Source organism: Balaenoptera borealis (genome assembly GCF_965194805.1).
Source record: "Balaenoptera borealis genome assembly, chromosome: 11".
Taxonomy (NCBI): Eukaryota; Metazoa; Chordata; class Mammalia; order Artiodactyla; family Balaenopteridae; genus Balaenoptera; species Balaenoptera borealis.
In genome coordinates this window covers 96,075,470-96,099,488 of record NC_138868.1, presented here as the reverse complement: position 1 = coordinate 96,099,488, position 24,019 = coordinate 96,075,470, and the positions used below count along the sequence as shown (strand labels likewise).

Genomic DNA, 24,019 nt, shown 5'->3' with positions numbered 1-24,019 from the left:
TTTGCTGGTCTGTGATCTAAAATGCATTTCTCCTTGTGGGTCCCAAACAACAAGCCTAAAAGCCACTGCTCCTTTTGGGAGTGCCCGTCACTCCGACATTTGTCTTATTACAGAGCCTCCCTTGACATGCTCCTCGTGTTGGGGAAGGCAGCAGGCTCTGGGGCCCGACTGCCTGGGTTTGAGGCCCACTCCCCATGTGCTTTCCTTGTGATCTGGGGATTGGAGTGCGGTGGCAGCCAGTGGTGTGGTCATGAGTGGCCAGCAGCATCAGTGTTCCGAGCAGGTGCCCCTGTGGTCTGGCAATGGCAGGTCTCCCTTGGATCCTGCCCTTTTTCCAGGTTTTGTTTCATCTTCTCAATTCTGTGAGCTCATCTATCTCCTTTTAATACAGCATTCATATTAGCTCATGTTAGCCAGAGTTGGCTTCTGCAACAAAAACCCAGACTGCCGTACTTAGAAATCAGGAACTTTCATATTGAGTTTTTTTTTTTTTTAATTTTAATATTTATTTATTTTGGCTGCGCCGGGTCTTAGTCGCAGCACGCGGAATCTTCACTGTGGCATGCGGGATCTTTAGTTGCGGCATGTGGGAAATCTTTTAGTTGCGGTGCGCGGGCTCTTAGTTGTGGCATGTGGGCTTCTTAGTTGTGGCATGTGGACTTCTTAGTTGCAGCATGCGGACTTCTTAGTTGTGGCATGAGGACTCTTAGTTGCGGCATGCATGCAGGATCTAGTTCTCTGACCAGGGATCGAACCCAGGCCCCCTGCACTGGGAGGGTGGAGTCCTACCCACTGGACCACCAGGGAAGTCCCCGGGAGCTTTCATATTAAAGGTTAAATTTCCAGGTTCTTTCGGGGGGAAAAAAAGGGAAGATCTAGTTTCAGTCTGTGTTTCCCCATGGCAGGCCTATAGATGGTGCATTAGTTTCTTGTGACTGCTTTAACAAATTGCCACTAACTGAAAGGCTTAAAACAACAGACATTTATTCCCTCACAGTTCTGGAGTCCAAAACTCCAAAACCCAGTGAAGCTGCACTTCCTCCAGGGGCTGGAGGGGAAAATGCACCCCTTGTCTCTTCCAGCTTCTGGGGGCTGCCCTGGCATTCCTAGGCTTGTGACTGCATCACTCCGATCTCTCCCTCCCTCCTCACATCACCTCCTCTTCTGTGTGTCTGTGTCATCTCCCTTTACCTCTTGATTAGAAGGACACTTGTGATGACATTTAGGGCCCACACTGATAATTCAAGATGGTGTCTGTATCTCAGGATCCTTAACCTTATTACATCTGCAAAGACCTTTTTTCCAAATAAAGTAACATGCATAGATTCTGGGGATTATGACATGGACATATATCTTTTTTGGGGCCACCATTCAGCCTACTATGGATGGAATTCCACAGTCTCCTCTGGCCAGCTCCAGTCATTCACATAGCCACGTAGGCCGGCTGGTTCATGCGTTTTTAAAAGCCTGCTCCACACCCAAGCAGGGTGGGGAGATGCAGAAATGCAAGGCATGGTTTCCATCCTCAGGAGCCTTGTCTTCCTGAGTGTGGGTATCCAGAGAAGGCTGGAGTAGTGGTGGGGACTTCATGCTGCTGGTGGGCCTTGAAGGATTTAGATGAGTAGAAGGGGGTCGGGGGTAATAGGCTCCTCGTGTGAACTGCTCCAAGCGCTGGGGAGACAGCAGCGAGCAAAATAGACAAAGTCTGTGCTATTATGCAGCATCCATTCTAGTGGGGTGAAGAAGACAAGAAGCAAAGTCTTACAAATGTCAGGTAGTATAAGTGTGATTGAGACAGGTAAAGCGGGGAATGGGGGATATGGGTACTGGGGGCAGGTGGGTGTTGCTATTTTCATAGCGTGGCCAGGGAAGGCCTCTCTGATAAGGTGACATTTGAGTGGAGTCCTAAAAGAAAGGAGAGAGGGATTCATGTACATATTTCTGGGAGCAGCAATCCAAGCAGAGGACAAGCATGTGCAAAGGACCTGAGGCAGCTGTACGCTTGGGGTGTTCAGGGGATAGCAAAGAGGCTGATTAGCTGAAAAGGAGGGATCTAGTCATCAGGTGGTAGGAGATGAGGACCATAGAGGAGGCTGTGGCCATGGCAAGGGCTTTTCAAGAGTTGGGGATCAAGAAAACACTCCTTAACAAGTCTTCAAAGCCGGGGATAATAAACATGGATGAGAAAAAAAAAGTCTTTAATTTCACTAAACTCTCACTGAAGTTAGCATTTCCTTTAATTACAAATGTAGACACCATCCATAGCATCTAATCCACAGCAATTTTGGCAGTACTCGTGATTTTGTCATCAATGGAAATCACAGATATTTTTATATCATATTATAGTTATTACACTTAATCTTGAAATATTGTTTTCTCCCAGCACTATTTCAAAATCATGTAATTAGACCTGCCACCAGAACTGATTGTTTACTGCATTAATAAAAAGCTCATATATTACTATATCACAAATTAGTTTTTAAAAAATATTTCTTTAACTGCACTTCAATATAATTTATTTCCTATGTAATCCTATGTATTTTATTTTATGCACTTGAAGACATTATTCTGGGAAGAGGTCCAAAAGCTTCACCAGTCTTTCCAAGGGGTCCATGGTGCCTGAAAAGGTTAAGGATGCCTGTCTTCAAGCCTCTTGGATGTAGCCCCTGCTTCACCATTTGGCTTCATCTCTGGCCACCCCCGAGCCCCTGGCCCCAGTGACTCCATACTTCATCCACACTGAACCGCAGATACTTTCTCCAAATGTCATGGTCTTCATGGCCTAAAAACCTTTGCAAATGCTACTCCTTCTGCTTTGAACACCCTTGCCCTTTGCCAAGTTTTGTTGGTCCTTCAAGTCTCAGCTTTGCTGTCACTTTCTCCAGGAAACCTCCCTTAATCCCACCACTGCATTTTGGAAGTGTCAGTGCTCTCAAGTGGACGATGTACCGGTCTGTTTCCCACCAGACGGCCAGCTCCCCCGGGGCAAGGACTCGGCGTCGTTCCCTACGGTTCCCAGTGCTTAGCTCAGTGCTTGGCACGTAGCAGGTGCGCGATATTCTCAAAAAATATCCATGGACTCTGAGAATGAGTCATTTCATGGAATCCTGAGACAATCTTGTGATGTAGTTTGTATTTGTTGCATTTTGTGAATGAAGAAATAGGAGGATGGGTTAGCCAGGGAAGGAAAGTGGCTGGAGGAAAGGCTTAGAGATTTGGAGGGCTGTGAGAACCCTGTCTGAAGCAAGAGCATGGGGGGGAACAGGGGAGACTAAGCTGTGGGGTGAGTGTGGAGCCAGTTGAGTGTGGAGATGCTGAAGGCCAGGCTATGGAGTTTGGGCCTGACCCAGTGGGCAGTGAGGGGAAGGGCAGGCCTGGACCACTTCTACCATCTCCCCACTTCCTGTCTCTGGGGAGGAAGGACTGAAGCCTTTGGTCACCAGGTTTGGTGACAATTCTTACCATCTCACACCTCGCTCGGTATTCTCTTCTCCGAACTGGGTATTTCTAGTTCTTTTTTGCCTTTTCCATTGGATTGATATCTTGTTTCTGCAGATAGAGTAAGTCAAATCTTGGCTTAGTAAGAAAGTCAAAAGACATAGATTTCAACTTCTCTCTGTAACACTCACCAGCTGTATGACATTGAGCAAGTTTCTTAGATCCCAAGAATGCCAAGTATGTGTAGATTCCCCACCAGACACGTGCTCCCACAAGCCCCCTGTCCTGAGCAACACCTGATTTGTCGTCACCCCCCCTGTCTTCCTTTATGCCCTCTGCCCATGTGATGGCCCTGCTCAGAAGGCAGGCCCCTCCCAGGCCAGCTTCCTGTTTGTAGAAACCCTACCCATCTTTCATGGCCCAACTCAAATGCCACTTCTTTTTGGACATCTGTGATGCTGTGTGGCACCAGGCAAGGTATTTAACCTCTCTGGCCTCAGTTTCCTCACCTGCCTACAGGGAACTACTGTGAAGATCAAATGAGCCAATATATGGACAGGGCCTTGCACATCTCCAGTTTGTTTTGTCCCCTTTCTGGGAGCAGCCTGCCGGCCAGCGGCCCTACTCACATCTCACTTAACATGGACGGATCTGTAATCACGTCTCTCAGATGTTCTGTCCCTAGGCATGTGCACTTTCTTGCTTTCCAGCTTGCCCTCCTCTTGCTATGTCCCTCACAGATCTCCTCTATAAATCTTTCAGCACCATCTTCATAAGCAGTGAGACCCACAGGCCTGGGTTGTATCCATATCAAAGGACTTCTGTAGGAGCTGGTGATGGAGTTATCTTCTGAGGTACCCAGGAGGCCTCTCCATTTGTCTGTACCTGGAGCTACCTGTCTTTATCTGGGCTGGTGCTCTGGGCAAAGAGTAAATGCCACTGGGTGGGTTCTCTAAACACTGTTCTGGAAGAGTGGTTAGCAAAGAGGTCTGGCATTTACAGAGGGCCCTTTGGGATAGGCATTAATCAACCTTGTGTGGACCCTTGCACTTCTCTGGTCTGTGTGGTAGATATTATTTGCTCCCATTTTATAGACTAGGAAACTGGGCCCACAGAGATTAAGGGATTTTTCTCCAGGTCACACAGCTTGTGAGTGGCACAGCCAGGAATCGAGTCTGTGTTGGTCTGACTCCAAAGTCCAAGTTCTCCCCATTTTGCCCCTCTGTCTGTGCAACCCTCCACCCCCAGTAAAGGAGAAGGCCAGGTTCCTGTGTCCTCTTAGGAGAAGGAATCTGGCCCACGGTGGGTCAGGTGCACAGAGATGCTGCGGGGCTACACCTGTTCCAATCTGCACAGCAAAGACAGACCAGGAATTCCATGAAGGCTACCATCTTAAAAGGTCAAGAATGAGGGGAGCATCTGGACACCCAACATTGTGGCCCAGGGTCATGGGAACCTCCCAGGGGTGCTGTGGCGTCTGGGGGCTGGTGTGCTAACCGGGCCGTCAAAGTCACAGTATCATCTGCCCTCCTGACCCTTGCCCAGCAAGCACTGGGAGGGGCTTTTGACACACAGGCTAGAAAAGGCCTCAGAAACATTTGGCCGGACTTGGAATTGCCGGTTCTTATTTGGGGGCTCGCTCACCTGAGCTTCCCAACAACTCCACCCTCCCAACTCCTTTTCCTTCATCTTCTCATCCCACAAAGTGCCCAGACATCTGCAGGGCCCCTCGTTCACTTTCTTCCCACAGCCCCAGGCTGAGATTACAATTAAGAACATGGAGCCGACCCCTGGCTGACTGCAACCACATTCACTTGCTGTGTGACTTCTGTAACTGCTCTGTGCCTCGGTTTCTCCATCTGTCAAATGGGGATAATAATTGTGTCAGCTTCATAGCCTCTCTCCTATGCCCTCCTATGGGTACACAGTGGTCCAGCCACCCTGGACTCTGCCTGGTTTCTCCACCCCTGCCTTTGATCAATCTGTATTCTGCTGGAACAGCCTCCTTCAGCATCAATGTCCTTCTCATAATCCTCTCGAAAGCTCAGTGAGCAAACATCCCTCCAGGAAATTCTGCCTCTACTCTGAACTTGGTCTGTGAGCCCCATAGAACCCTATAAGACATTGTATTCCTTTCCTCAGTCTCAATTTTGAATTTGAATATGTGCCTTCGATATAGCTCAGTACTCATGTGTTAAATTAAACCAAAGTCCTGTTACAGTTTAACTTATTTCTTCTAAGCAAGTGTGCCTCAATGACAATTCTTTATAATTGAATATCACTCTAGAGTAGAGAAAGATCACTTTCACAGATAATTTCTCCCTCAGAGCATCTCTGAGAAGGTGGTTATTATGTTAGCCCATTTTACAGATGGGGAAGTGAGTATCAGAGACATTTCATATGTGGCTCAAGGTCACATGGTTAATAAGTGGTGGGCCAAGGCTTTGTGCTCTGAATCCCAGTTTCTTTCCTTTTCAGATTCTCCCTCCTCGCCTCCCCCTTGGTTTAGATGCAGACAAGGTGAGCATCCCAGGTTGACCCAAAACATTTTGGAGTCACAGCTCTTGCCTTGGTATTGACTGGGAAGTCCGAGGTTCCTTGGTCTCTCTCCCCTCCTGGGGGCTCTCTCTCAGGAGCTGCTGGGGGAACTTGAGTGAAAAAAAGCTGCCCCAGAAAGCAGATGGAGCAACTGGGGCCCCAGACATAATGGGTAGTGCAACTCAGTGGTCTGGAGTCACATAGACCTGTGATTAAATCCTACTCACCGTGCTTTTGTCTCCACCTGTGTGAAATGGGATAATGCCACACACCTGCTCCAGCCGCAGGGCAGGACGAATGGCATGTTTGTAGATCCTGTAAATCCTGTAGCACAGAGCTGGGGATGCCCAATAAATAGTAGCTAATGGTAATAGTTAACATTTATTGAGGATTTACTTTGCACCAGGCACCATAAGAAGTTATTTCCACGCTAGTCTCATTTAGTCCTCCCCACAGTCCCTTGTACTTTCTACAGATGAGGAAACTGAGGCTCAACACGTTACATCATTACCAAACGTTACATCGGTTTTTTAAAAAAATTTATTTTATCGAAGTATAGTTGATTTACAATGTTGTGTTAATTTCTGCTGTACAGTAAAAGGATTCCATTATACATATATATATGTTCTTTTCATATTCTTTTCCATATGGTTTATCACAGGATATTGAATATAATTCCCTGTGCTATACAGTAGTAGGATGCTGCATCGTTTTTAAACAGTGGGACAGGCGAGGCTGTGTCTGTTTGTTCATGGATGCCTCCCCTGCTTTGTTTGTCCCCCTGGGACAAGGTCCGCAGTTGGTAGAGTCCACAGATGGACACAGTTATTATTACTGCAGCGCCAGCAACCAAATCTGGGGCGGGGGGCGGTTTTGATATGCTCAGCCTGCCAAGGAGGGGTGGGAAGTTTGAGCTCGGGTATGCATTGCTAGGGGTGTGACATGGATGGGGAAGGAGGCTGGGGGTGGCCACTGCAGGACCACGGAGCACGGGACGGGAAGAAGCCGCGTCTCCTCTCTAGGCACGGGGGCTAGAGGCAGAGCCCTTGGCCACTGGTGCCTGTGGTGCCCCCCACGGTGCCCTGATGGATGGGATCTGACAGAGCGCCCTAGGTCCTCCCAGCACAGGGAGTCCGAGCGCCAGCCAGCTGGTGACTCTGTCCAGGGGAGCTGCAGGCCTCAGGCAACAACAGACACTTTGTGCAAACAATACCTCCTCCCTGAAGACTCTGCTCCCTGGGCTGTCCTCCAAAACGAGAGCGGTGAGCCTGCAAGTCCCAACCCACAGAGGCTGTTGGTCCAGGATGGCCTTTCCTGCAGCAGCCTCGGCCCGTCCTGCTCAGATCAGGGGCCCCCATCCACTCCCTCCCCTCCGCTGGGCTCTGGACGGTGAGGAGACTATTGGAGGTTTGCTTGGTGGTCCAGACAGAACACTAAAGATAAGGAAGGCTCTTTTGGCTTTGAGGCCATTTCCTCACCCCTCCCCTGTAACGCAATTGCCCCCTTCTTTTAAGGACTTAGAAGGCTGGCGCGGGAGGGGCCTCAGAGATGTTTAGTCTAACACATTCACCGTTGTCCAGAGGCGCCTGCGTGTGGGTTTGAAACAGCACTCCTCTGGGTCGGCTCCGTGCTGCGGACTTGGCCCCAGATGACGCCTGTGTGAAACTGTGGAAAAGATGCCTTCCCCTGGGGAACGCAGCCCTGCGTTAGGATGCAGGCTTGGTGAGTGGAGAGAGGGTGGGACTTCAGTCCCCACTAGTCCCCTTGGAAAGTCCAAATCCTCAGCACGGTCTGCAGTCACTGGGTTTTAGCCATCACCAGTTTCCCCTCCCACCCACTGTGTAGCCCCACTAGTTCCTCTGGGTGTCCTTGCTGGCCCGGAGCCTTTTGTACCGGCTGCCACTCACCCCTACTGGCCTTGGTGTAAATGTTATTTCCTCAAGGTGGCCTTCCCTGACCTCTCGATTGGAACAGGACCCCATCATACACTCTTGTGACAAAGAGTCATTTTAGGCAGTCGTCGGTAATTACTGGGTACCGCCATGCCGCCCCCCTCCCCCACCCCATGCCTGGACTCTAAGCTCCATGAGGGCTGGGACTATATTGTTTACCTTGGTATCTGTAGCCTTTGGGGCAATGCCTGGCACATGGTGGACACTTGATAAATAAATATTCGTTACATGACTGGAAGGCCTTCTGATTTGCTGGTCCTTCAGGAAGTTTGGGGCAAGATTTGGCAAAGCACTTTTAAAAGGGCAGTACCTGTCATGGTAGATACGCTCATCTGGGCATCTGGCATCTTCCGCAGCCCTTCTCTCCTCTCCTCCTGCCCCAAAGAGCCCACGGATTCAGACTCCAAACACCGGCCTGCAGATTCTCTCCTCTTCCCCATGAGTCTTTGCCCTTTGCTCACTCACCAGTGTCCTGAGGAAGAAGGTTCTGGCTGCCTATGCACTGGACTTAGGAAAACACAGCATCAGCACCGCCTTAAATTTTATTTTTAACCCATAATTCATCTTGCTTCCAGCAGATTTATTTTCAGCATAGGGCCCGTGGGCTAGCACTCATTTGCATGCCTGATTCTGCTCTGGGGAGCTGAACATCTTAGGTGATTGTCCTGAGATGCAAGAATGCTCCCTGACCTTTTCTCATTTTCCTCTTCCCAATGCAGAGCCAGAATTGAGGTGCTGACTGCAAAAAAGGGGTGTCCGGAGTGGAGAGAAAGGACCTCAAAAAAAAGAGTATGGGGTGGGAGATGGGGGCTGCTTCCACCAAATGCAGGGGCCAGGCCTGCGACTCCAACCATCCTCCCTGCGATGTGATCTCGACTTGGTGGAGGAGCTACACCCACTCTTAACTTATTGGGCACGTGCTTGGGTGAGAGCATGGTGCTGGGAGCTGGGATTGGCGGTGGGATGGCAAGTGGGATTCCAAGACATTAGTCAGCCTTTGCCTTGCTTCAAAGTCACAATCTGGGGTGAGGAAAACGATTTCAAAACAAGTTTTTATAATTGATGGGATGAGTACAAAGTAAAAGTTTTGCACAAAGGTGTGCGGGGAGAGGAGAGCTCGTTAATCTGCCCAGAGGTGGGTCAGGGAAGGCTTTGTGGAGAACATGTGATTTGCATTAGGTCTCTGTGAGCCGAGACCTTGTAGGGATAGGGACATTCCAGGAGAGGGAACAGAACGTGTGTAAGTATGGAGGCCAGAGGGCAGATGATGAACTTGCGAAAAAACCTCTTTAATGTGGCTGAAATGTACAATGCACGAGAGCAAGTGGTGAAAGATGTGAGAAAGAAAGGTACTTCTGCCACTTTGAGAAGCTCATGGTCACCTCTCTGAATCTTTACACTCTGTCCACCTCTCTAAATAGACTGTCAGGACCTCGAGGAGAGGCACCCTGGATGGGAGGCTGCTGCCTTGCCCCTGTCCCTATCGCTCCGGGCCCAGGTGGTGTGCGCAGTAGCCAAAGGAGCCCAGGCCTGGCTGGGCTGGGAGGCAGGGCCACCTGGAGTCGGAACAGACCCTCCCACATGTAGTTTGAAAGGAAGCATCTTGCAGCTCCATCTAATTACAGGGTAAGTGAGCGGACCTCCCTCACGATTAATTTGCTGTGTGTCTTTATTGCCAGCAGAAGACAGATGACTCACAGAGGGTACTCCATATAGGCCTGCCAGTAATTGTCTTTATGACTTCATGAGCCTTTTATGGCCCCCGCCGGGAAAGGTGTTTTATTTTCCTTCTTTTAATTCTCCATTTTCAGTCGGTAAATAACCATCTTCCTGGGAGCAGGAGGAATGTTAAGTCCGGGATCTAGGTGAAACCATCCCAACAAGAGAGGCCATGACCATGAGAATTGAGGCTGAAGGCAGAGGACAGAGGGAATGGGGACAAGGTGACTCACCCAAGAGGGTGTGGAGTGGATAATCCTCAACAGTGATTAATACGTACATCCTCAAAATTTAAAAATGAATAAATGTGTCTTTTCAGCAGATGTACTTTCTCAATGATGCTTGACTTAGATTAATGAGAATGTGCGTTTATGTTTCCAAAGTACACACAGACCGCACTGCTTGGAGGGTTGAGGGGAGGACGTGGGAGTGGGTGGATGGGGAGGAAATTTGCGGTGGCCCCCAAGACTGTTGAGTGGGAGAATAGCCACAAGGACATTATATTTAATTGTCATCCAGTCTCTCCCTATGCAAGATGGGCAACAGTCCGATCGCTGTTTAAACAGAATGAGAATGGGAGGTATTGCATCTCAATGGTGCTCTGGTGCTGTCTCATAATGGCGTGCAAAAACGAACTGTTAAATTTTCAGGAATTCTGTGAGCTGTTTTACACTATGTTGGTAGCTTGCAATCAGCCACAGTGGAATTATTTACACTGAGGCAATTGGCAAACCCGACAAAGTTGAACCCCACCCCCAGCCTCTGCTGGTTGATAAACGTTTATCAGCTCACCACAGTGGTAGCGATCCTTTCCACTAGTGTTCGAGCGGTGGGGAAGGACCACTTGGCAGGATAAAAATAATACAAGTTAACATTCACTGATCACATACTATGTGCCATGCACTATTCTAAGCACTTCATGTATATAGTCATGAATCCTCTTAACAACTTTATGGGGTTGATGTCATTCTTGAACCTAATACTGTACCCAGAAGGCTGAGACTTAGAGTCAGAGCCAGAGGAGATTATTAATCCATATCCCCAGTCCCTTGTTTTTCAGAGGAGGAATTGACAGCCAGAGAGGGGAAATGACTTGGCCAAGTTCAGTGGCCTGGTGATGGGGCTACTGACTCCCCAGCCAGTGTCTGTTCTCCTGCTCTTATTCTTTTGGCTTGCCATGCCATGGCCCTGCCTCAGTCCAGGCAAGAGCTGAACCCAAAGGTTGGGAGCTGGGGCTTCCCTGGTGGCGCAGTGGTTAAGAATCCGCCTGCCAATGCAGGGGACACGGGTTCAAGCCCTGGTCCGGGAAGATCCCACATGCCGCGGAGCAACTAAGCCCGTGCACCGCAACTACGGAGCCCGCGTGCCAAAACTACTGAAGCCCGCGCGCCTAAAGCCCGTGCTCCACAACAAGAGAAGCCACTGCAATGAGAACCCATGCACCGCAACGAAGAGTAGCCCCCGCTCGCCGCAACTAGAGAAAGCCCACACGCAGCAACGAAGACCCAAAGCGGCCAAAAATAAATAAATAAAATAAATAAATTAAAAAAAAGAAGGTTGGGAACTGACCAGAGGAGGCAGCCTCAGGCCCGAGTCCACGGATGAGCCTGGTGGGCTCCATTTGCAGTGTTCCTGCCGCCTCTGGCTGCTTGATAGAGGCTTGACTGCCCCCTGGTGCCCCAGCAACATCCTGAGCTCCTCTCCTTCCAGCCTGCCGTTGTCTGAGCGTCCCACTGGAAGTAATCCGTACTTCAGTCTTTCAGCAACAACCGTCTGGAATAACGAGAAAAAATAAATAAAAGTAATAAATCCAAGCCGGAGCTCTGCCTGCTAGCCTAGAGTCCTTAGCTACGGGGAAGTGGGGAAGGGGATAGATGGGCTGAAACTCTCACGGACAAATGATCACCCTGGAGAATTCACTGTTAACTGCACAGGGGTTCAAGTTAAGCCCAGCGGGGACAGGGGTTAGCCTCTGCAGCTTATTATGATGATTGCTTTTGGTGTGAAAAAGGTGGCCTGAGTCAAGGAAAAGAGACTCAAGATGAAAATCCCCTCAATTCTTAAACATATAGGTATATTCTAATGTAGACTGCATTCTAATATGGTAAACATTCCAATGTAGACTATAGGATCAGGTAGTCCCAGAGCTGAAGGGGCCTTCTAGAATGCTTTGCCTGCCTCCTAGCCTGGGAAACCAACTGTCTCCTGGGAAAAAGGAGGGTGTGAATGCTTTTGTTCCCAGCAGGGCCTTCCCAGGCAGGGGCAATGGAACGTTTTCCTACGTCCGAGTGTGTTGCCGGCAGATGGGGTGCTACAGAAGAAAGACAGGGGTTCTAGTTGTGCCACCTTGCACAAATAAATTCACCTCTTTGAGGCTCAGTTTCTTAATCCAACTGGAGGTTTCGGAGTGTGTGGTCCCTTCCAGCTTACATTCTATATCCTAAACAAAAGGGAACATTTCAGAGATGGAATGACACACACACAAATTGACAAATAGGGAAAGCTTTCAAAATCTCATTCAAATGATTGCTGGATTTGTCTATTAGTGAGATTTGTTTCTTTGCATGTGGTAATTGGTCTTGGCATTAATTAATCTGATTTCATTATATTCTCTTTAATTTGTCAAGATATCATTTTGCTATTGGGTGACAGAACACTTGGGAGGATTGTTAGAATCGGAATATATTTCCCACCCTTTTAAAGTTCCTGGAGAAAAGTCGTTATCAATTAAGTTAATTTGCATACACATTAGGTTAATCGTTTTAGTTTAGCCAAATTTGTGGAAATTTACATAGCAAATTGACCCTCCACATTTCACTTAAACATATGTAGCACACTGAATAGTGCATTTTGAGTTGCTAATGAAACTGAGGTTATTTTACACGCTTCTTTTAGTAAAAGAGGTCCAATTAGACCAAGTAATTTTTTATTTCATCCGTAATTGCAAAACAAATAAGCTTCCTGGCATTTTTTTTTTCTAGTGGCAGCATCACACAGATAGGGGCGTTAATAGGGAAGTCATGTTTTCCTAATTAAGCCCGGTTTGATTCCTGCTTACTGTTCTGGCGTCAGCCCTCTCCAGGCTTCTCCTAGGTACTCTTTTGCCTGAGTTGCTAAGCCTCCTGGTATACCTATTAATAGAAGACTCCCCCACAAGGAGCCAGCTGAATTAAAAAATGTAACTAGGAAGGCAGGATGGGAATTTTGACAGATTTGTTTTTAAATTTTTTTTTTTAATACCAGAGAAGAGAAAGTTGAATTCAAAAGGGGTCTTGGTTCTCTCCATCAGGGGAAGAAAAGAGAGAAAAATAGCTTTTGCTCTCCCCCAGAAAAGAAGCTGGCACAACATATTGGTGGTGTTTCAAAAGTGACTCCAGGGGCTAGCTTGTTCAGTGTTGGAAAATTGGCTGCCATCTCCCCCTCCAGGACGATGGAGCGGTGAAGAGCTTATAGTGATGTGGGAGAGTTGCAAAAAAATGGGATCTGGGATCCCTCTGGCTTTGCTGAGGGTAGAAGGAGGTGGGAGTTGGGAATGACAGATGCGTTGGGAGGATGTTGGGATAGTTATACAGAAACTGTGCTCCTACTGTTTCTCCCCAGCGACACAGAGGAGCTTGACCTTCTGTCCAGTGCTGGATCTTTTTTTTCTTCTAGCGCAGAGGATGTTTCTGGATTGCAGAGGAGGACACTGGCATGGATGGTAGGGAAGACAGATGGATCAGATGGGATCAGAAAAGGGTGCTGTACCTTCAGCATGGAGTCAGCAGACTTGGGTTCTAGTCTTGGCTAAAGATTGCAAGAAGTGCCCACCATCCTTCACTCCTCCCTGTGTCCCCAACTCTTGCAGTGTGACATTGCAGCTCTCCTCATCCAGAGGTGGAGTCTATTTCCGTCCTCCTTGAACCTGGGCTGTCCTGTGACTTGCTTGGGCCGATAGGATGTGGTGGAAGTGATCCTGTGCCAGCCCCAAGCTTAGTCCTTAGAAGGCTTGCCTGCCTCTGTTCACTCTCTTGGGACCCTGCTGCCACCCAGACCAGTTGGTTGAGATGGTGAGAGACACGTGGCCCAGTTGTCTCCATTATCCAGCTGACAGTCAAAACCCAGAAAGAGAGCCACCTCGCTGACCTGCAAGCAGTCTCAGGTTACATGAAGCATCCCGACTGAGCCCACCTAAATTTCTAGTCCGCAGAACTGTGAGCTAAATAAGTGGTTGTTGCTTTTAGGCCCTTAAGTTTGGGGCTGATTTGTTGAGCAGCAATACTGGATGTGATCATTACCCACTTGTGTGTTCTTGGGAAAATTCATTTCCTTGTCTGAGCTTCTGCCTCCTAAGTCTGTAAAACCAGTTGGGATGAAAGGATCCCTAAATTTTGTCCAGCTTTAGAAAGCTCCCAAATACCATGGTGCTGGATCTGACAGCCTGACATTTCCCCAGAAGGGACTCCAGGTAAGGCACTCTCGCTGGGCAGTAGCACACAAGGGGAAATTAGTTTATCAGCTCCTCTCAAGATGAGAAGAGGATATAGTACGTGTAAGGAGGAAAGAGAGCATTGTCTGCCTTGGGACAAAGAACGGGAACTGGGAACCGTGTTGGGGCTCTGGAACGGGATATGGTGAAGAGGTGCTGTGTGTGCATGTGAGGTTTCTGAACGCCTGGACGTCAGTGGAGGGAGTGTGCTTTGAATAAGCATGAGTTTGTTGACATTAGTTATGCAGCATTGGCCCTGGAGCCTCATCAAAGGAGAGCACCCAGCCTGTGGGCTGCAGGCTCAGTCACAGGCCCCAGAGGCCCATGGCCACAGGTCAATGTGGGCTGGTGCAGGAAGTGCCCAGCTAGCCTATCTATCTATCTATCTATCATCTATCTATCTATCTATCTATCTATCTATCATCTATCTATCTATCTATCATCTATCTATTTATTTATGGCTGTGTTGGGTCTTCGTTTCTGTGTGAGGGCTTTCTCTAGTTGTGGCAAGCGGGGGCCACTCTTCATCGCGGTGCGCGGACCTCTCATTATCGCGGCCTCTCTTGTTGCGGAGCACAGGCTCCAGACGCGCAGGCTCAGTAATGGTGGCTCACGGGCCTAGTTGCTCCGCGGCATGTGGGATCTTCCCAGACCAGGGCTCGAACCCGTGTCTCCTGCACTGGCAGGCAGATTCTCAACCACTGCGCCACCAGGGAAGCCCCACAGCTAGCCTTTAGAACTGGTTTCTCAACTTTGTTTCATTACCATACATGCAGATGCCGGTTGCATACAAGACACTTCTGCGGCATGCCTGAGTTGCGTGGCTCTACCTTTCCCTTTGCCATTCGAGAATACGCTTTGTGCAACAATTGAGAATGAGAGGTGCAGGGCTTATATAATCAAGGCTAGTATTTGTGAAATAAATGAGTGAATAAATGAATGAATATGATTTCATGGATAAGCTTGAATCCACCCTGATATAATCAATTTATTTGCAAAATTCTATTTTTTAATTACTTGCAATTACTTCTAAAATCTCTCTCAACTGATAGAGATCTGTGGGTTGAGACGTTCTCCTTTAGAAATATCCCATTGTAGGCAATTCCACGTACAGGGTTGGGGCCCAGGATAGGTCTGACTTTTCCCTGCTCTCCTGAGTTTGTGGGAACCCAACCAACCCATGTGTTTCTCTTGTCCTGGCCACGCCTAGGCTCAAGCTGGTCTCCCTTTCCCACCAGACTTTGCTGCTGAAGTCCCAGCATTCTTTGCGCTCAAGCAGGACTGACTCATGCAGAATCTGGTACTTCTCTCTGAGTTTCCCTGATGCTAAGGAAGAGAGAACAGGCACTCAATTGAGCACAGCCACTATGGTCAAATGCTTGAGCTGGCGTCTTTTTTTTTTTTAAATTGGGATATGGTTGACTTACAAGGTTGTGTTAGTTTCAGGTGTACAACAAAGTGAATCAGTTATACACGTACATATATCCACCTTTTTTTTTTTAAGATTTTTTTTTCCCATTTAGGTCATTACCGAGTATTGAGTAGAGTTCCCTGTGCTATACAGTAGGTCCTTATTAGTTATCTATTTTGTGTATAGTAGTGTGTATATGTCAATCCCAGACTCCTAATTTATCCCTCCCCTGCTTTTTCCCCTGGTAAACATAGGTTTTCTTTTCTACATCTGTGACTCTATTTCTGTTTTGTAAGTAAGTTCATTTGTACCATTTTGCACTGGCATCTTGATATCAGAAGCTCAAGGCATCTCTAGGCGGGGAGTGACTGGAGCAGGGTGCTGGGCCAGTTGGAAGTCCTAGGTGGCTGGGAGCAGGGATGCAGGGGAGAAAGTCATATTTTGTTTTGGTTTCCTCTCACCTTCCCTTTCAGCACCGCTCACCCCTGTACGGTCCTTTCCTCTCCTACCACGCCCCAGGCTGCCATGGTTCTATGGCATCTTTGTACCCACACCACTGGCTTATGATGTAATTCTCGTGTCTGTTTCCTATGACTGATTACATGGCTGGAGGGAAAGGACCACACTTATTCATCTTGGTATCCACCCAGAGCCCAACAGACTGCCTTGCCCACAGAGTTTAACACGTGTTAAAAGTGAGCGAGCTATTTCCGAGCAGAGGGGGCTGGCTAACATCCTTGAGATCCCACACCATTGGTGCCCCCTTCTCTGTGTAAATGCAGAACTGTCCTTAGGTGGCAGAAACCTTATGTGAGGGGCAAATTCTAGAGCCAGGCGGGGAGCATGCATGTATGAACTTGTCAGTGTAACACAGGCGGGGATGAGAATGATGTGGGTAACTGGGGTACGTGTGCTCTGCCTAAGACATCTAGATCCACTTCTTTCAAAAACACTTCTGGCAGAAAAAGCATGTCTGAGATCTCCCATGTGTGACTGCTGCTTCAAGGTCAAACCTTAACTCTCCATCTCTGGGGAAACAGTGACTTTGCTGGAGTTTTGCCAGCAGCTGCAAGGCCGGGTGGCACAGCGTGGACTTGGAGTCAAAAGATGAGTATTGGCCTTGACTCTACCATGATTAGCTGTATGATATCCAGGGCAGGCATTTCAAATCGTTGTGCCTCAGTTTTCACATATGCAGAATGGGTGTGCGAATGACAAAATAAAAAAGGTGAACGCACATCGTAAAATGTAAAAATTTCAATAAAAGGCAGGGCATTGCTCTTAGGGTTCTTCGTAGAACCCTCTATGGCTTCTCCTTTTAGAAACTGCCCTGCCCTGATCTTGTCATCAGTCAAGGACCAGTCAGGGTTCAGTGTGCCACCCTCCATCTCAGCCCCGCCCCTTATTCCCTTGCTGATCCAGGAGCAAAGTAGAAAATGGCATTTCTGAATGAGGCTGACAGTTCACCAGGCACAAAAACCCACCCAGTTGTGACTCAGAGTTTTGGAGGCACAGATAGAATTAAGGAAATGTTAATGTATTCGCATGGCTTTGCCTCCTGCCTACAAAGGCATAAGCAGTAAGGAGGGAGGATGGGGTGGGAAAGGGGACAGAGAGATGGGGAGTCGTGCTGATGGGCTCTGGGGGTGGGGGCTGGTGGGGACTGCAGGGTCCCAAGGCTGCCTGGCTGCCGCAGCTGGGCCTGAGATCCCCAGGGGACAGGGAGGGATGTGCTGGCATCTGGTCTCTGCCAAGCGAGTCCGCCGCCCAGAATGCAGTAGCAGCTTGGGCACAGGGCTAGAGCAGAGGGGCCCTGGGGTGCATGCGTGTGCCCACGCAGGGGATGGAGGTGTGGGGGGATGTGAGCTGGATAACCCAGAGCTGTCTGCCTTGGCGCTGTGGCTTGTCAATGGCAAACAGCCGTTTAGAATCAATGTCTTTTCCAAATGAGGCCCCTGAATGTTGTATGCTTAATAAGATCTATCTGTCTATCTGTGCATTTATGCAGGGAGCTGGTTCCCCAGGGCACAGCAGCCAGTATGCTACCTCAGCGTGGAACAATCCCCTGGGAAGCTGCTTCTTTTTCTCCCCCTCCTGTGGGGGACTCCGGGACTGAGCCCTAAGGGGCTGGGTTGAGTGGCTGCCAGTTTGATGGGTGTTTGTAGAGGTACCTTGTATCACTGGCTCTGTTACTTCACTTTTCATTTCTGAATGCCAGTATCTGTTGTAGCATTTGCCAAGCACTGACTGGGTGCCATTGAGGGTGTCAGAAAGGCAGTCCCATCTCCTAGGTTCACAGACGACCTGTAAACTAGACCTGTGGCCCCTGCAAAAGCTTTCCCCTCCACTACCTAGTATCTGGCTGTGGGAGATGCCCAATAAATGTTATTATCAGAAACAGATGCTCTCCGTAATATCCAGCCAGACTCAGGAGTGGTCTTTGTTCAGTTCAATTATGGGTCCGCTAGGGGGACCCCTAGGCACCACTCATAAGTATGGTGGCTGGACCTTTGGGTTCCAAGGGCGAAGGATGCTCCAGAATTGGTGCAGGGGCAGCTTGCTCGTAGAGCAGGGGTTGTCAAGAAATGACATGGCATGCTTGTACTGGGGAGCTTCCGTCTTGTCCCTCCCTCTGACAACCTCAGCATCGTCCAACTGAACCCCCAGAGGAAGGGCCCAATATAGGGGCAGTGACCCCAAGAAAAGAGACCCTGTGAAGAGAGTGGAAGCTCTGGGAGAAGAGGCCCAGCCAGGAACATCGGGCATGGGCTTTGAGCAATCCCAGGTGGGGCTCCTCCTGGCTTGGAGAGGCTGGGAAACGTTTCAAATGTTACTCGTCAGGAAAAAGCACTGATTCTCTCTTGCTTTCTCTGCCCTCTCCTCCCCTTCTCAGGCCTTGAATGTTTTAAATGCCAGTCTTCATGGTTTGATGGAGAATTTTACACTAATGCAGAGTATTACCTAGTTAATTTGACTAGAATAGACAGTGATTTTACACGGTGAGGCTGTTGCCTCCTGAGCTAACAGTTCCATTACCGTGGGCTGGGCTGCCTGCTCCCCTGGAATCTGATGAGCTAAGGGCCTTCTACACATGGGCTTCCTGGGAGCCCCCAGGAGGCTGGAGAGCAGGAGGGGGGAAGCAAAGTGCTGAGTTTGTTCATTCACTCCTTCAGCCATTCACTCATTTATGATTGTCTTCCTTTACTCAATAACTGACTTATTCATTATGTCTTAAGTCCATTCATTTCATTCCTTCCTTCAACAAGCTTTGAGCATGGCCTGTGAGGTGCCCGACCTAGTGGTAGGTCTTGAGGGTACAGAGATGCAAAGCCCATCCCTTGCCTGCACAGTTAGGCCAAGGAGCATGGTTGCAAACAGCTAAGGACACCACAATGGGCCAAAAATCAATCCAAAGCACTGTGGGAGCCCGAGGAGAGGCTGGCTGCTTGGTGGTGGGGCGGGGCTAAGGCCGACTCCACAGATGGGTGAAACCTATCTGACCCTCAAGGTCTTGCATCAGGCAAGCGTATTAGGAGGTCGACTTGGCAATGGGATCAACGGCTGGGTACAAAGAAATGGTAAGAAAACCACACTAAAGAGGGACACCAACACCTGGGCTTCTTCAGGGCTTGTGAAGAGGCACATCTGGTACTGTCATACCCCCTCACCACACCCCAGTGTCCAGTATCCCAGGCTATGGAAAAAGAGAGAGGGGAAACCACCGGTTTAGTGGAAGCTGTTGTGACATCGTCTCTCCCTCCCCCAAGCCACGTGAGGGAAGCTCTCAGGGCATTGTTCATGGAGGCTGGGAGGGCCAGTAAGAAGAGGGATGGAGATCTCACTCCCAGGGTGAAGGAGACATCCTAGTGCTTTGGATGGAGTTGAGGATGGAGGGCATTCTTGGGACAGCAGTTCTCTTCCTGCTTCTTTCCTGGAGATGTCCGAAGTCGGGGTAGGGGAGATGGGAAGTGAGGAACAGGATGGCTTGTTGAAACAGCTTGGGTGAAGGCCAGAAGGAACTGTGGCATAGGGAGCCTGGGAAGAAAATGGAAGAGTCTCCCCTCCATCCTAATTCTCTCTATCTCTCTGGGGGTACCAAAGAAAACCCAGATCTCATGGATGTGAAAGAGCCAGGTCTAGAGGAGAGGCAGGTGCTCTGGGGCTGTCTGCTATATGAAGAGATAGCCCTCCCAGAGAGGGTCCTTGGGGGATAGGCCACTAGTGGGGGCCTAAGGTAACCATGGCTCCCTCTTCCTGACATGATCCTCGGCATCTAGCTGCCCAGTGAAGCCAACACGGATCTAAGACAGCCATGGTGCCTACATATGGGTGGAGCCACCAGCAGGAGATGGAAGCAGGCTGAGTTGTTAGGGACCAGGACCCTCCCTACGGGGTCAGGCTGCCTGTCATGCACTATGGCTCCAGCCCTCTCTCCTAACCCCCTCCGTGTCCCTAGCACCAAAGGACCCAGATCCAGGGAAATGAACAGAAAGTTAGAGTATCTGTTAATGAGAGACTCCAGAGAACTGATGAAAGTTATGGCTAGAAAAAAAAAAAGTGTTGTATTTATGCTCCAGTGAGTATAAACTGTTTAAGAAACCAGTGAAACAAAGAAAATGGGGAAAGACATCCCAGGCAGAGGTAACCACGAGAACAAAATCACAGAGGGGTGTGAGCACATGGCAGGAGAGTCTGAGGGGTCTGGTGAGATGACTGGGTAAGTGATGGCACAGGAGAGGGTGGAGCACGGGAGGCTATCCTGTGCTCTCGGAAAGAACCTGAAAATGATTTGAGAGGTTCTGGCCCCTGGGCAGTATCAGGTGGCCAGCTAGCCTCAACCCCTCCAGCTCACAGTTTCCAGGAACAACGCTCCTCTGGGCAAGGGGAGAACGTTACCTGGGCCCTGCACTTCAAAGGTCCCAATTACTCACCCTCCAATCCCCACACTAGTACATTTATTAAAGGACACGTGGGTGCCTCTGTTAGTGCGTTCCAGGGCTCAGCCCTGGCTGTAGCCCTAAGCATCCACTCTCATGACTATCACGGTGCAGGCCCCAGGGAAATGCTTCTCCCTGTCTCTTGCCCTCTGTTCTTGAAACAGAAGGCAGCTGGGTTAGAATGACCCGAAGCTTGGTGGGTTGTACTGTTGCCCACATCAGGAGACAGTGTTTTGGGGTGGGGGGGGGTGGGGAAAACATGCATTTAAGCAGCGAAAGTGCTTAAATATAAGACCAATTAATTAACTTGTCAAATCCTTCCTCTCAGCACGGTGCGATAGATTCTTTCGTCATCAAGTATCCAGAATGCTGAGCGTCCATTTTCTTGTTTTCTTTGTGTTCAAATTCAAATTCGTGGAGGTATTTACTAATTAGTGTGGTATTTGCAGTAGCTGCACGTAAAAGCGCAGAAACATTTTGCAATATTAAACAACTCACATTTCTCTTAAATTTGTGTATATGTAGGTCTAGATATAACATGCACGCAGTGTGATACGGATTCTCTACATTACTGTGTGGATCTAGATATTGCTATAAGAACAGTGGTGAAAATGAACTATTTTATGTCTTCTGAAGTGGTAATTTGTCATATGTGGCCACATTATCATGTTTGAAAAATAAGTAAAATTCAGTGCTCATTTCTGAATACATGGAAGTGTGGCTTTAAGAATTCTATTGCCATTTCCAACTTCTCCTGCCTCAGCAGAGAAGTTTTTCCAAATTGAAGTTAATAAAAAAAAAACGATCTAAGAATGACAATGACTCAAGAGATGCCTAAGTTGGCACTGATCTCAATAGAACACAAATTATGTGAACATCTTGATTATAACAACATAATTAAGGATTCTGTTTAAATAAAGGCAAGAAAATTAATTTTGGAGTAAATATTCAGTAGTTTTTGAATTATTTTATCTTTGTTTTGTTACTCATACAAACGCTGTCGGCACTCAAACGTGCAATAATAATTAAATTCGTCTATCTTTGATATTTGCCAACTTTCAGTAACATGAAAAGAAATCCATGGTTTTCCACTGATATTTTTGACTTTGTCATCATGAAGGTGTACTTGTCAAGGGAGGTGGGCAAGCATATTTTACGGAACAGTTTGTTATCTTAATTTGTACCTTTTAAATATTTAGACCTAAGTTTTGGTGGCCTCCATTGCCATGGGCTCCCCCAAGGTTAGGAGAGGTTCTGCTCATCTCCTGTGACAATCTTGGTTGACTTCTTCCAATCCCAGCCTTTATACTGACATCGTAGCCCTTGAAGGCACAGGGAGAAGGTTGGGCAAATGGTTGTAAACCTTAGCAGGAAAAGCACTGGGGTTTAAAGATTTTCTTGTCCTACCGTGTCATGTTAGTGGTGAAGAAATTGAGTTAGAGAGAGAGACGAAGTATCTTGCCAAGGTCACATGGTGACTGAAGCACTTGGAGGCCCTGGAACAGGGACCGTCTACCGAGCCAGTAGGCAAGGGGAGGGATGGAGGGAAGTTTGCACAAAACACTTGCACCTCAGCAGCCCCCCAAGGCTTTAGTGCCTTCTAGCTTGTGGTGCTGCACAGAGTTAGTGCAGAGCGAGGGTGTGGGAGGGTGGCTCTTTCGGTGCCTGCCGCCTACATGACTTCTCGGTGGCATTGCTGACGATGGAGGGAGAGCTGAGATATGCCCTAGCCCTTTCACTCACCTCCTCTCTCCAGGTCTCAGTTTCCCCCCATCGTAGAAGGAGCAGCTAGACAGGATGATGTCTACGATACCCTCCAGCCCCAACATCCTATGTCTGTGTGATTTCCCAAAGGCTGCAGGTTGGTGCAAGCCTGAGGCCTGGATTTGGCCTCAATCCATGTTTCTCCTTCATTTCTAAAACCACATGCACTTGCTGGAACACTAACTCCATCTGGCCTTGATTCGCTTCCTCCTGATTTTACTCCCTGCTGGAAAGCACTGCCTCCCACCCAAGGCACCTCAGGGAGCTGCTCTCACCAGCTCCCTGTTTTTTCTCCCCTGAGGCTTAGCAAGTCAAGCATTGCCAAGAGCTCCTTCTGCCCCAGCAGAGAGGAGCAGCCACTGGGTGTGCAGACTTTTCCCTCCTTCCTTTGGGGAGGCTGGCAGGAATCACCAGCTTCCCTCCCACAGGTGCCTGGGGTCCTCTCACCCTCCTTGGCCTGCCCCTATCTCTCCAGGAAGTCCAGCCTTTGGAAGCTTTGCTCCCTCTTTACAACTCCATCTCCTGCTTGCCCACTTCCGCCCCAAGTTCCTACTAACATCTGTCCTCTTGCTCTTCTTCTATTCTTCCCTTCAGGCAGGAGGCAGTAGAGTATATCACTTGAGAACATGTCTGACATAGAGAACAGACTTGTGGTTGCCAAGGGGGAGGGGCTGGGGGAGGGAAGGATTGGGAGTTTGGGATTAGCAGATGCAAACATAATATATAGGATGGATAAACAACAAGTTTCTACTGTATAGCACAGGGAACTATATTCAGTATCTTGTGATAAACCATAATGGAAAAGAATATGAAAAAGAATGTATGTATATGTATAATGGAATCATTTTGCTGTACAGCAGAAATTAACAACACTGTAAATCAACTATACTTCAATAAAATAATAAAAAAAAAAGAACATATCTGAGTCTGAATCCAGCTCTCCTATTTATGTGGTGAGACTTTCTCTTAGATTTTCTCATCTGTCAATTGGGCACAATCCCTACCTAACCTGGCTGTTGTGAAGCAAAGTACCTGGTACACAGGAATAACCAGTGTCTGTTGGCCTTTGATCTGAGAACATTTGTGAAACATTTTGTGTTATGTTCATTATTTTCCCCAGGTTTCCTCTAGATTTTTATGAATATCCCCCCCACCTTTTTCTTAGTTTCTAAATAAGATGATCTGAGTCTCCATCCCACACCCCTCTGGAGAGTCACTCTCCCCAGTAGTTTGAGGATTCTCGGGGTGGCCCCGTGCTCTGCTGGTTACCGGTGGTTCTGAATTCCTGTCCTTGACTCAATTCTGGAATCCCCTCTTGATATCTTGCTTTCTGCTGTTATTTTGCTGCCTTCCCAGATTTGCCCACACGTGATCAAAGGCCTCTTCCCTTCCCAAGACACCACTAGTGCACATCGTGTTATGAGTGACAATTTTTATAGGGCTTTTGGGAACAGAGGGGGATTATAGGTACCAGAAGAGAAGAAAATATTACGGTTGAATATTGTATGCTATTGTTCACAAAGCCACAGAGTTTGCTGAGTAGAAAGAAGGGAAGTTGGGCCCGGGGGAGGCATTCCAAGCAGAGGGCAGGGGCTGGGGCAAAGATCCTGTGTGGCCCACTGTGGCAGTCTACTAGCTCGTCACTAAGCCCACGGCCTCCTGGGCACCCTGCTCTTCCCTGGACATTATGTGTGACGTGGGGCTGAGGCGCCGTCACTAAAATAGGAGTGGGAGTGACGTGTGCTCCTCTCCGCCTGGCCCATGAAAACCTTCCTGTACACTCCTTCTAGCC

The 24,019-nt window shown here is 48.5% G+C and overlaps 1 protein-coding gene across 3 annotated transcripts in view; it reads left to right on the top strand.

Moving 5' to 3' along the window:
• Positions 1 to 24,019, top strand: part of LOC309604809 (uncharacterized protein) — a gene marked incomplete at its 5' end in the record, with an annotated part of 103,080 nt that overhangs the window by 63,363 nt on the left and 15,698 nt on the right. Inside the window, one exon of one of the 3 annotated variants that reach the window (XM_082339789.1) lies at positions 5,917 to 6,251. The exons of the other annotated variants lie outside the window; for them this stretch is intronic. Within the exon in view, the coding sequence (XP_082195915.1) occupies positions 5,917 to 5,947 (31 nt within the window). The 3' untranslated portion in view covers positions 5,948 to 6,251. Of the gene's footprint in view, positions 1 to 5,916; positions 6,252 to 24,019 lie in introns of those variants that run through there. 3 annotated transcript variants of the gene reach the window in all.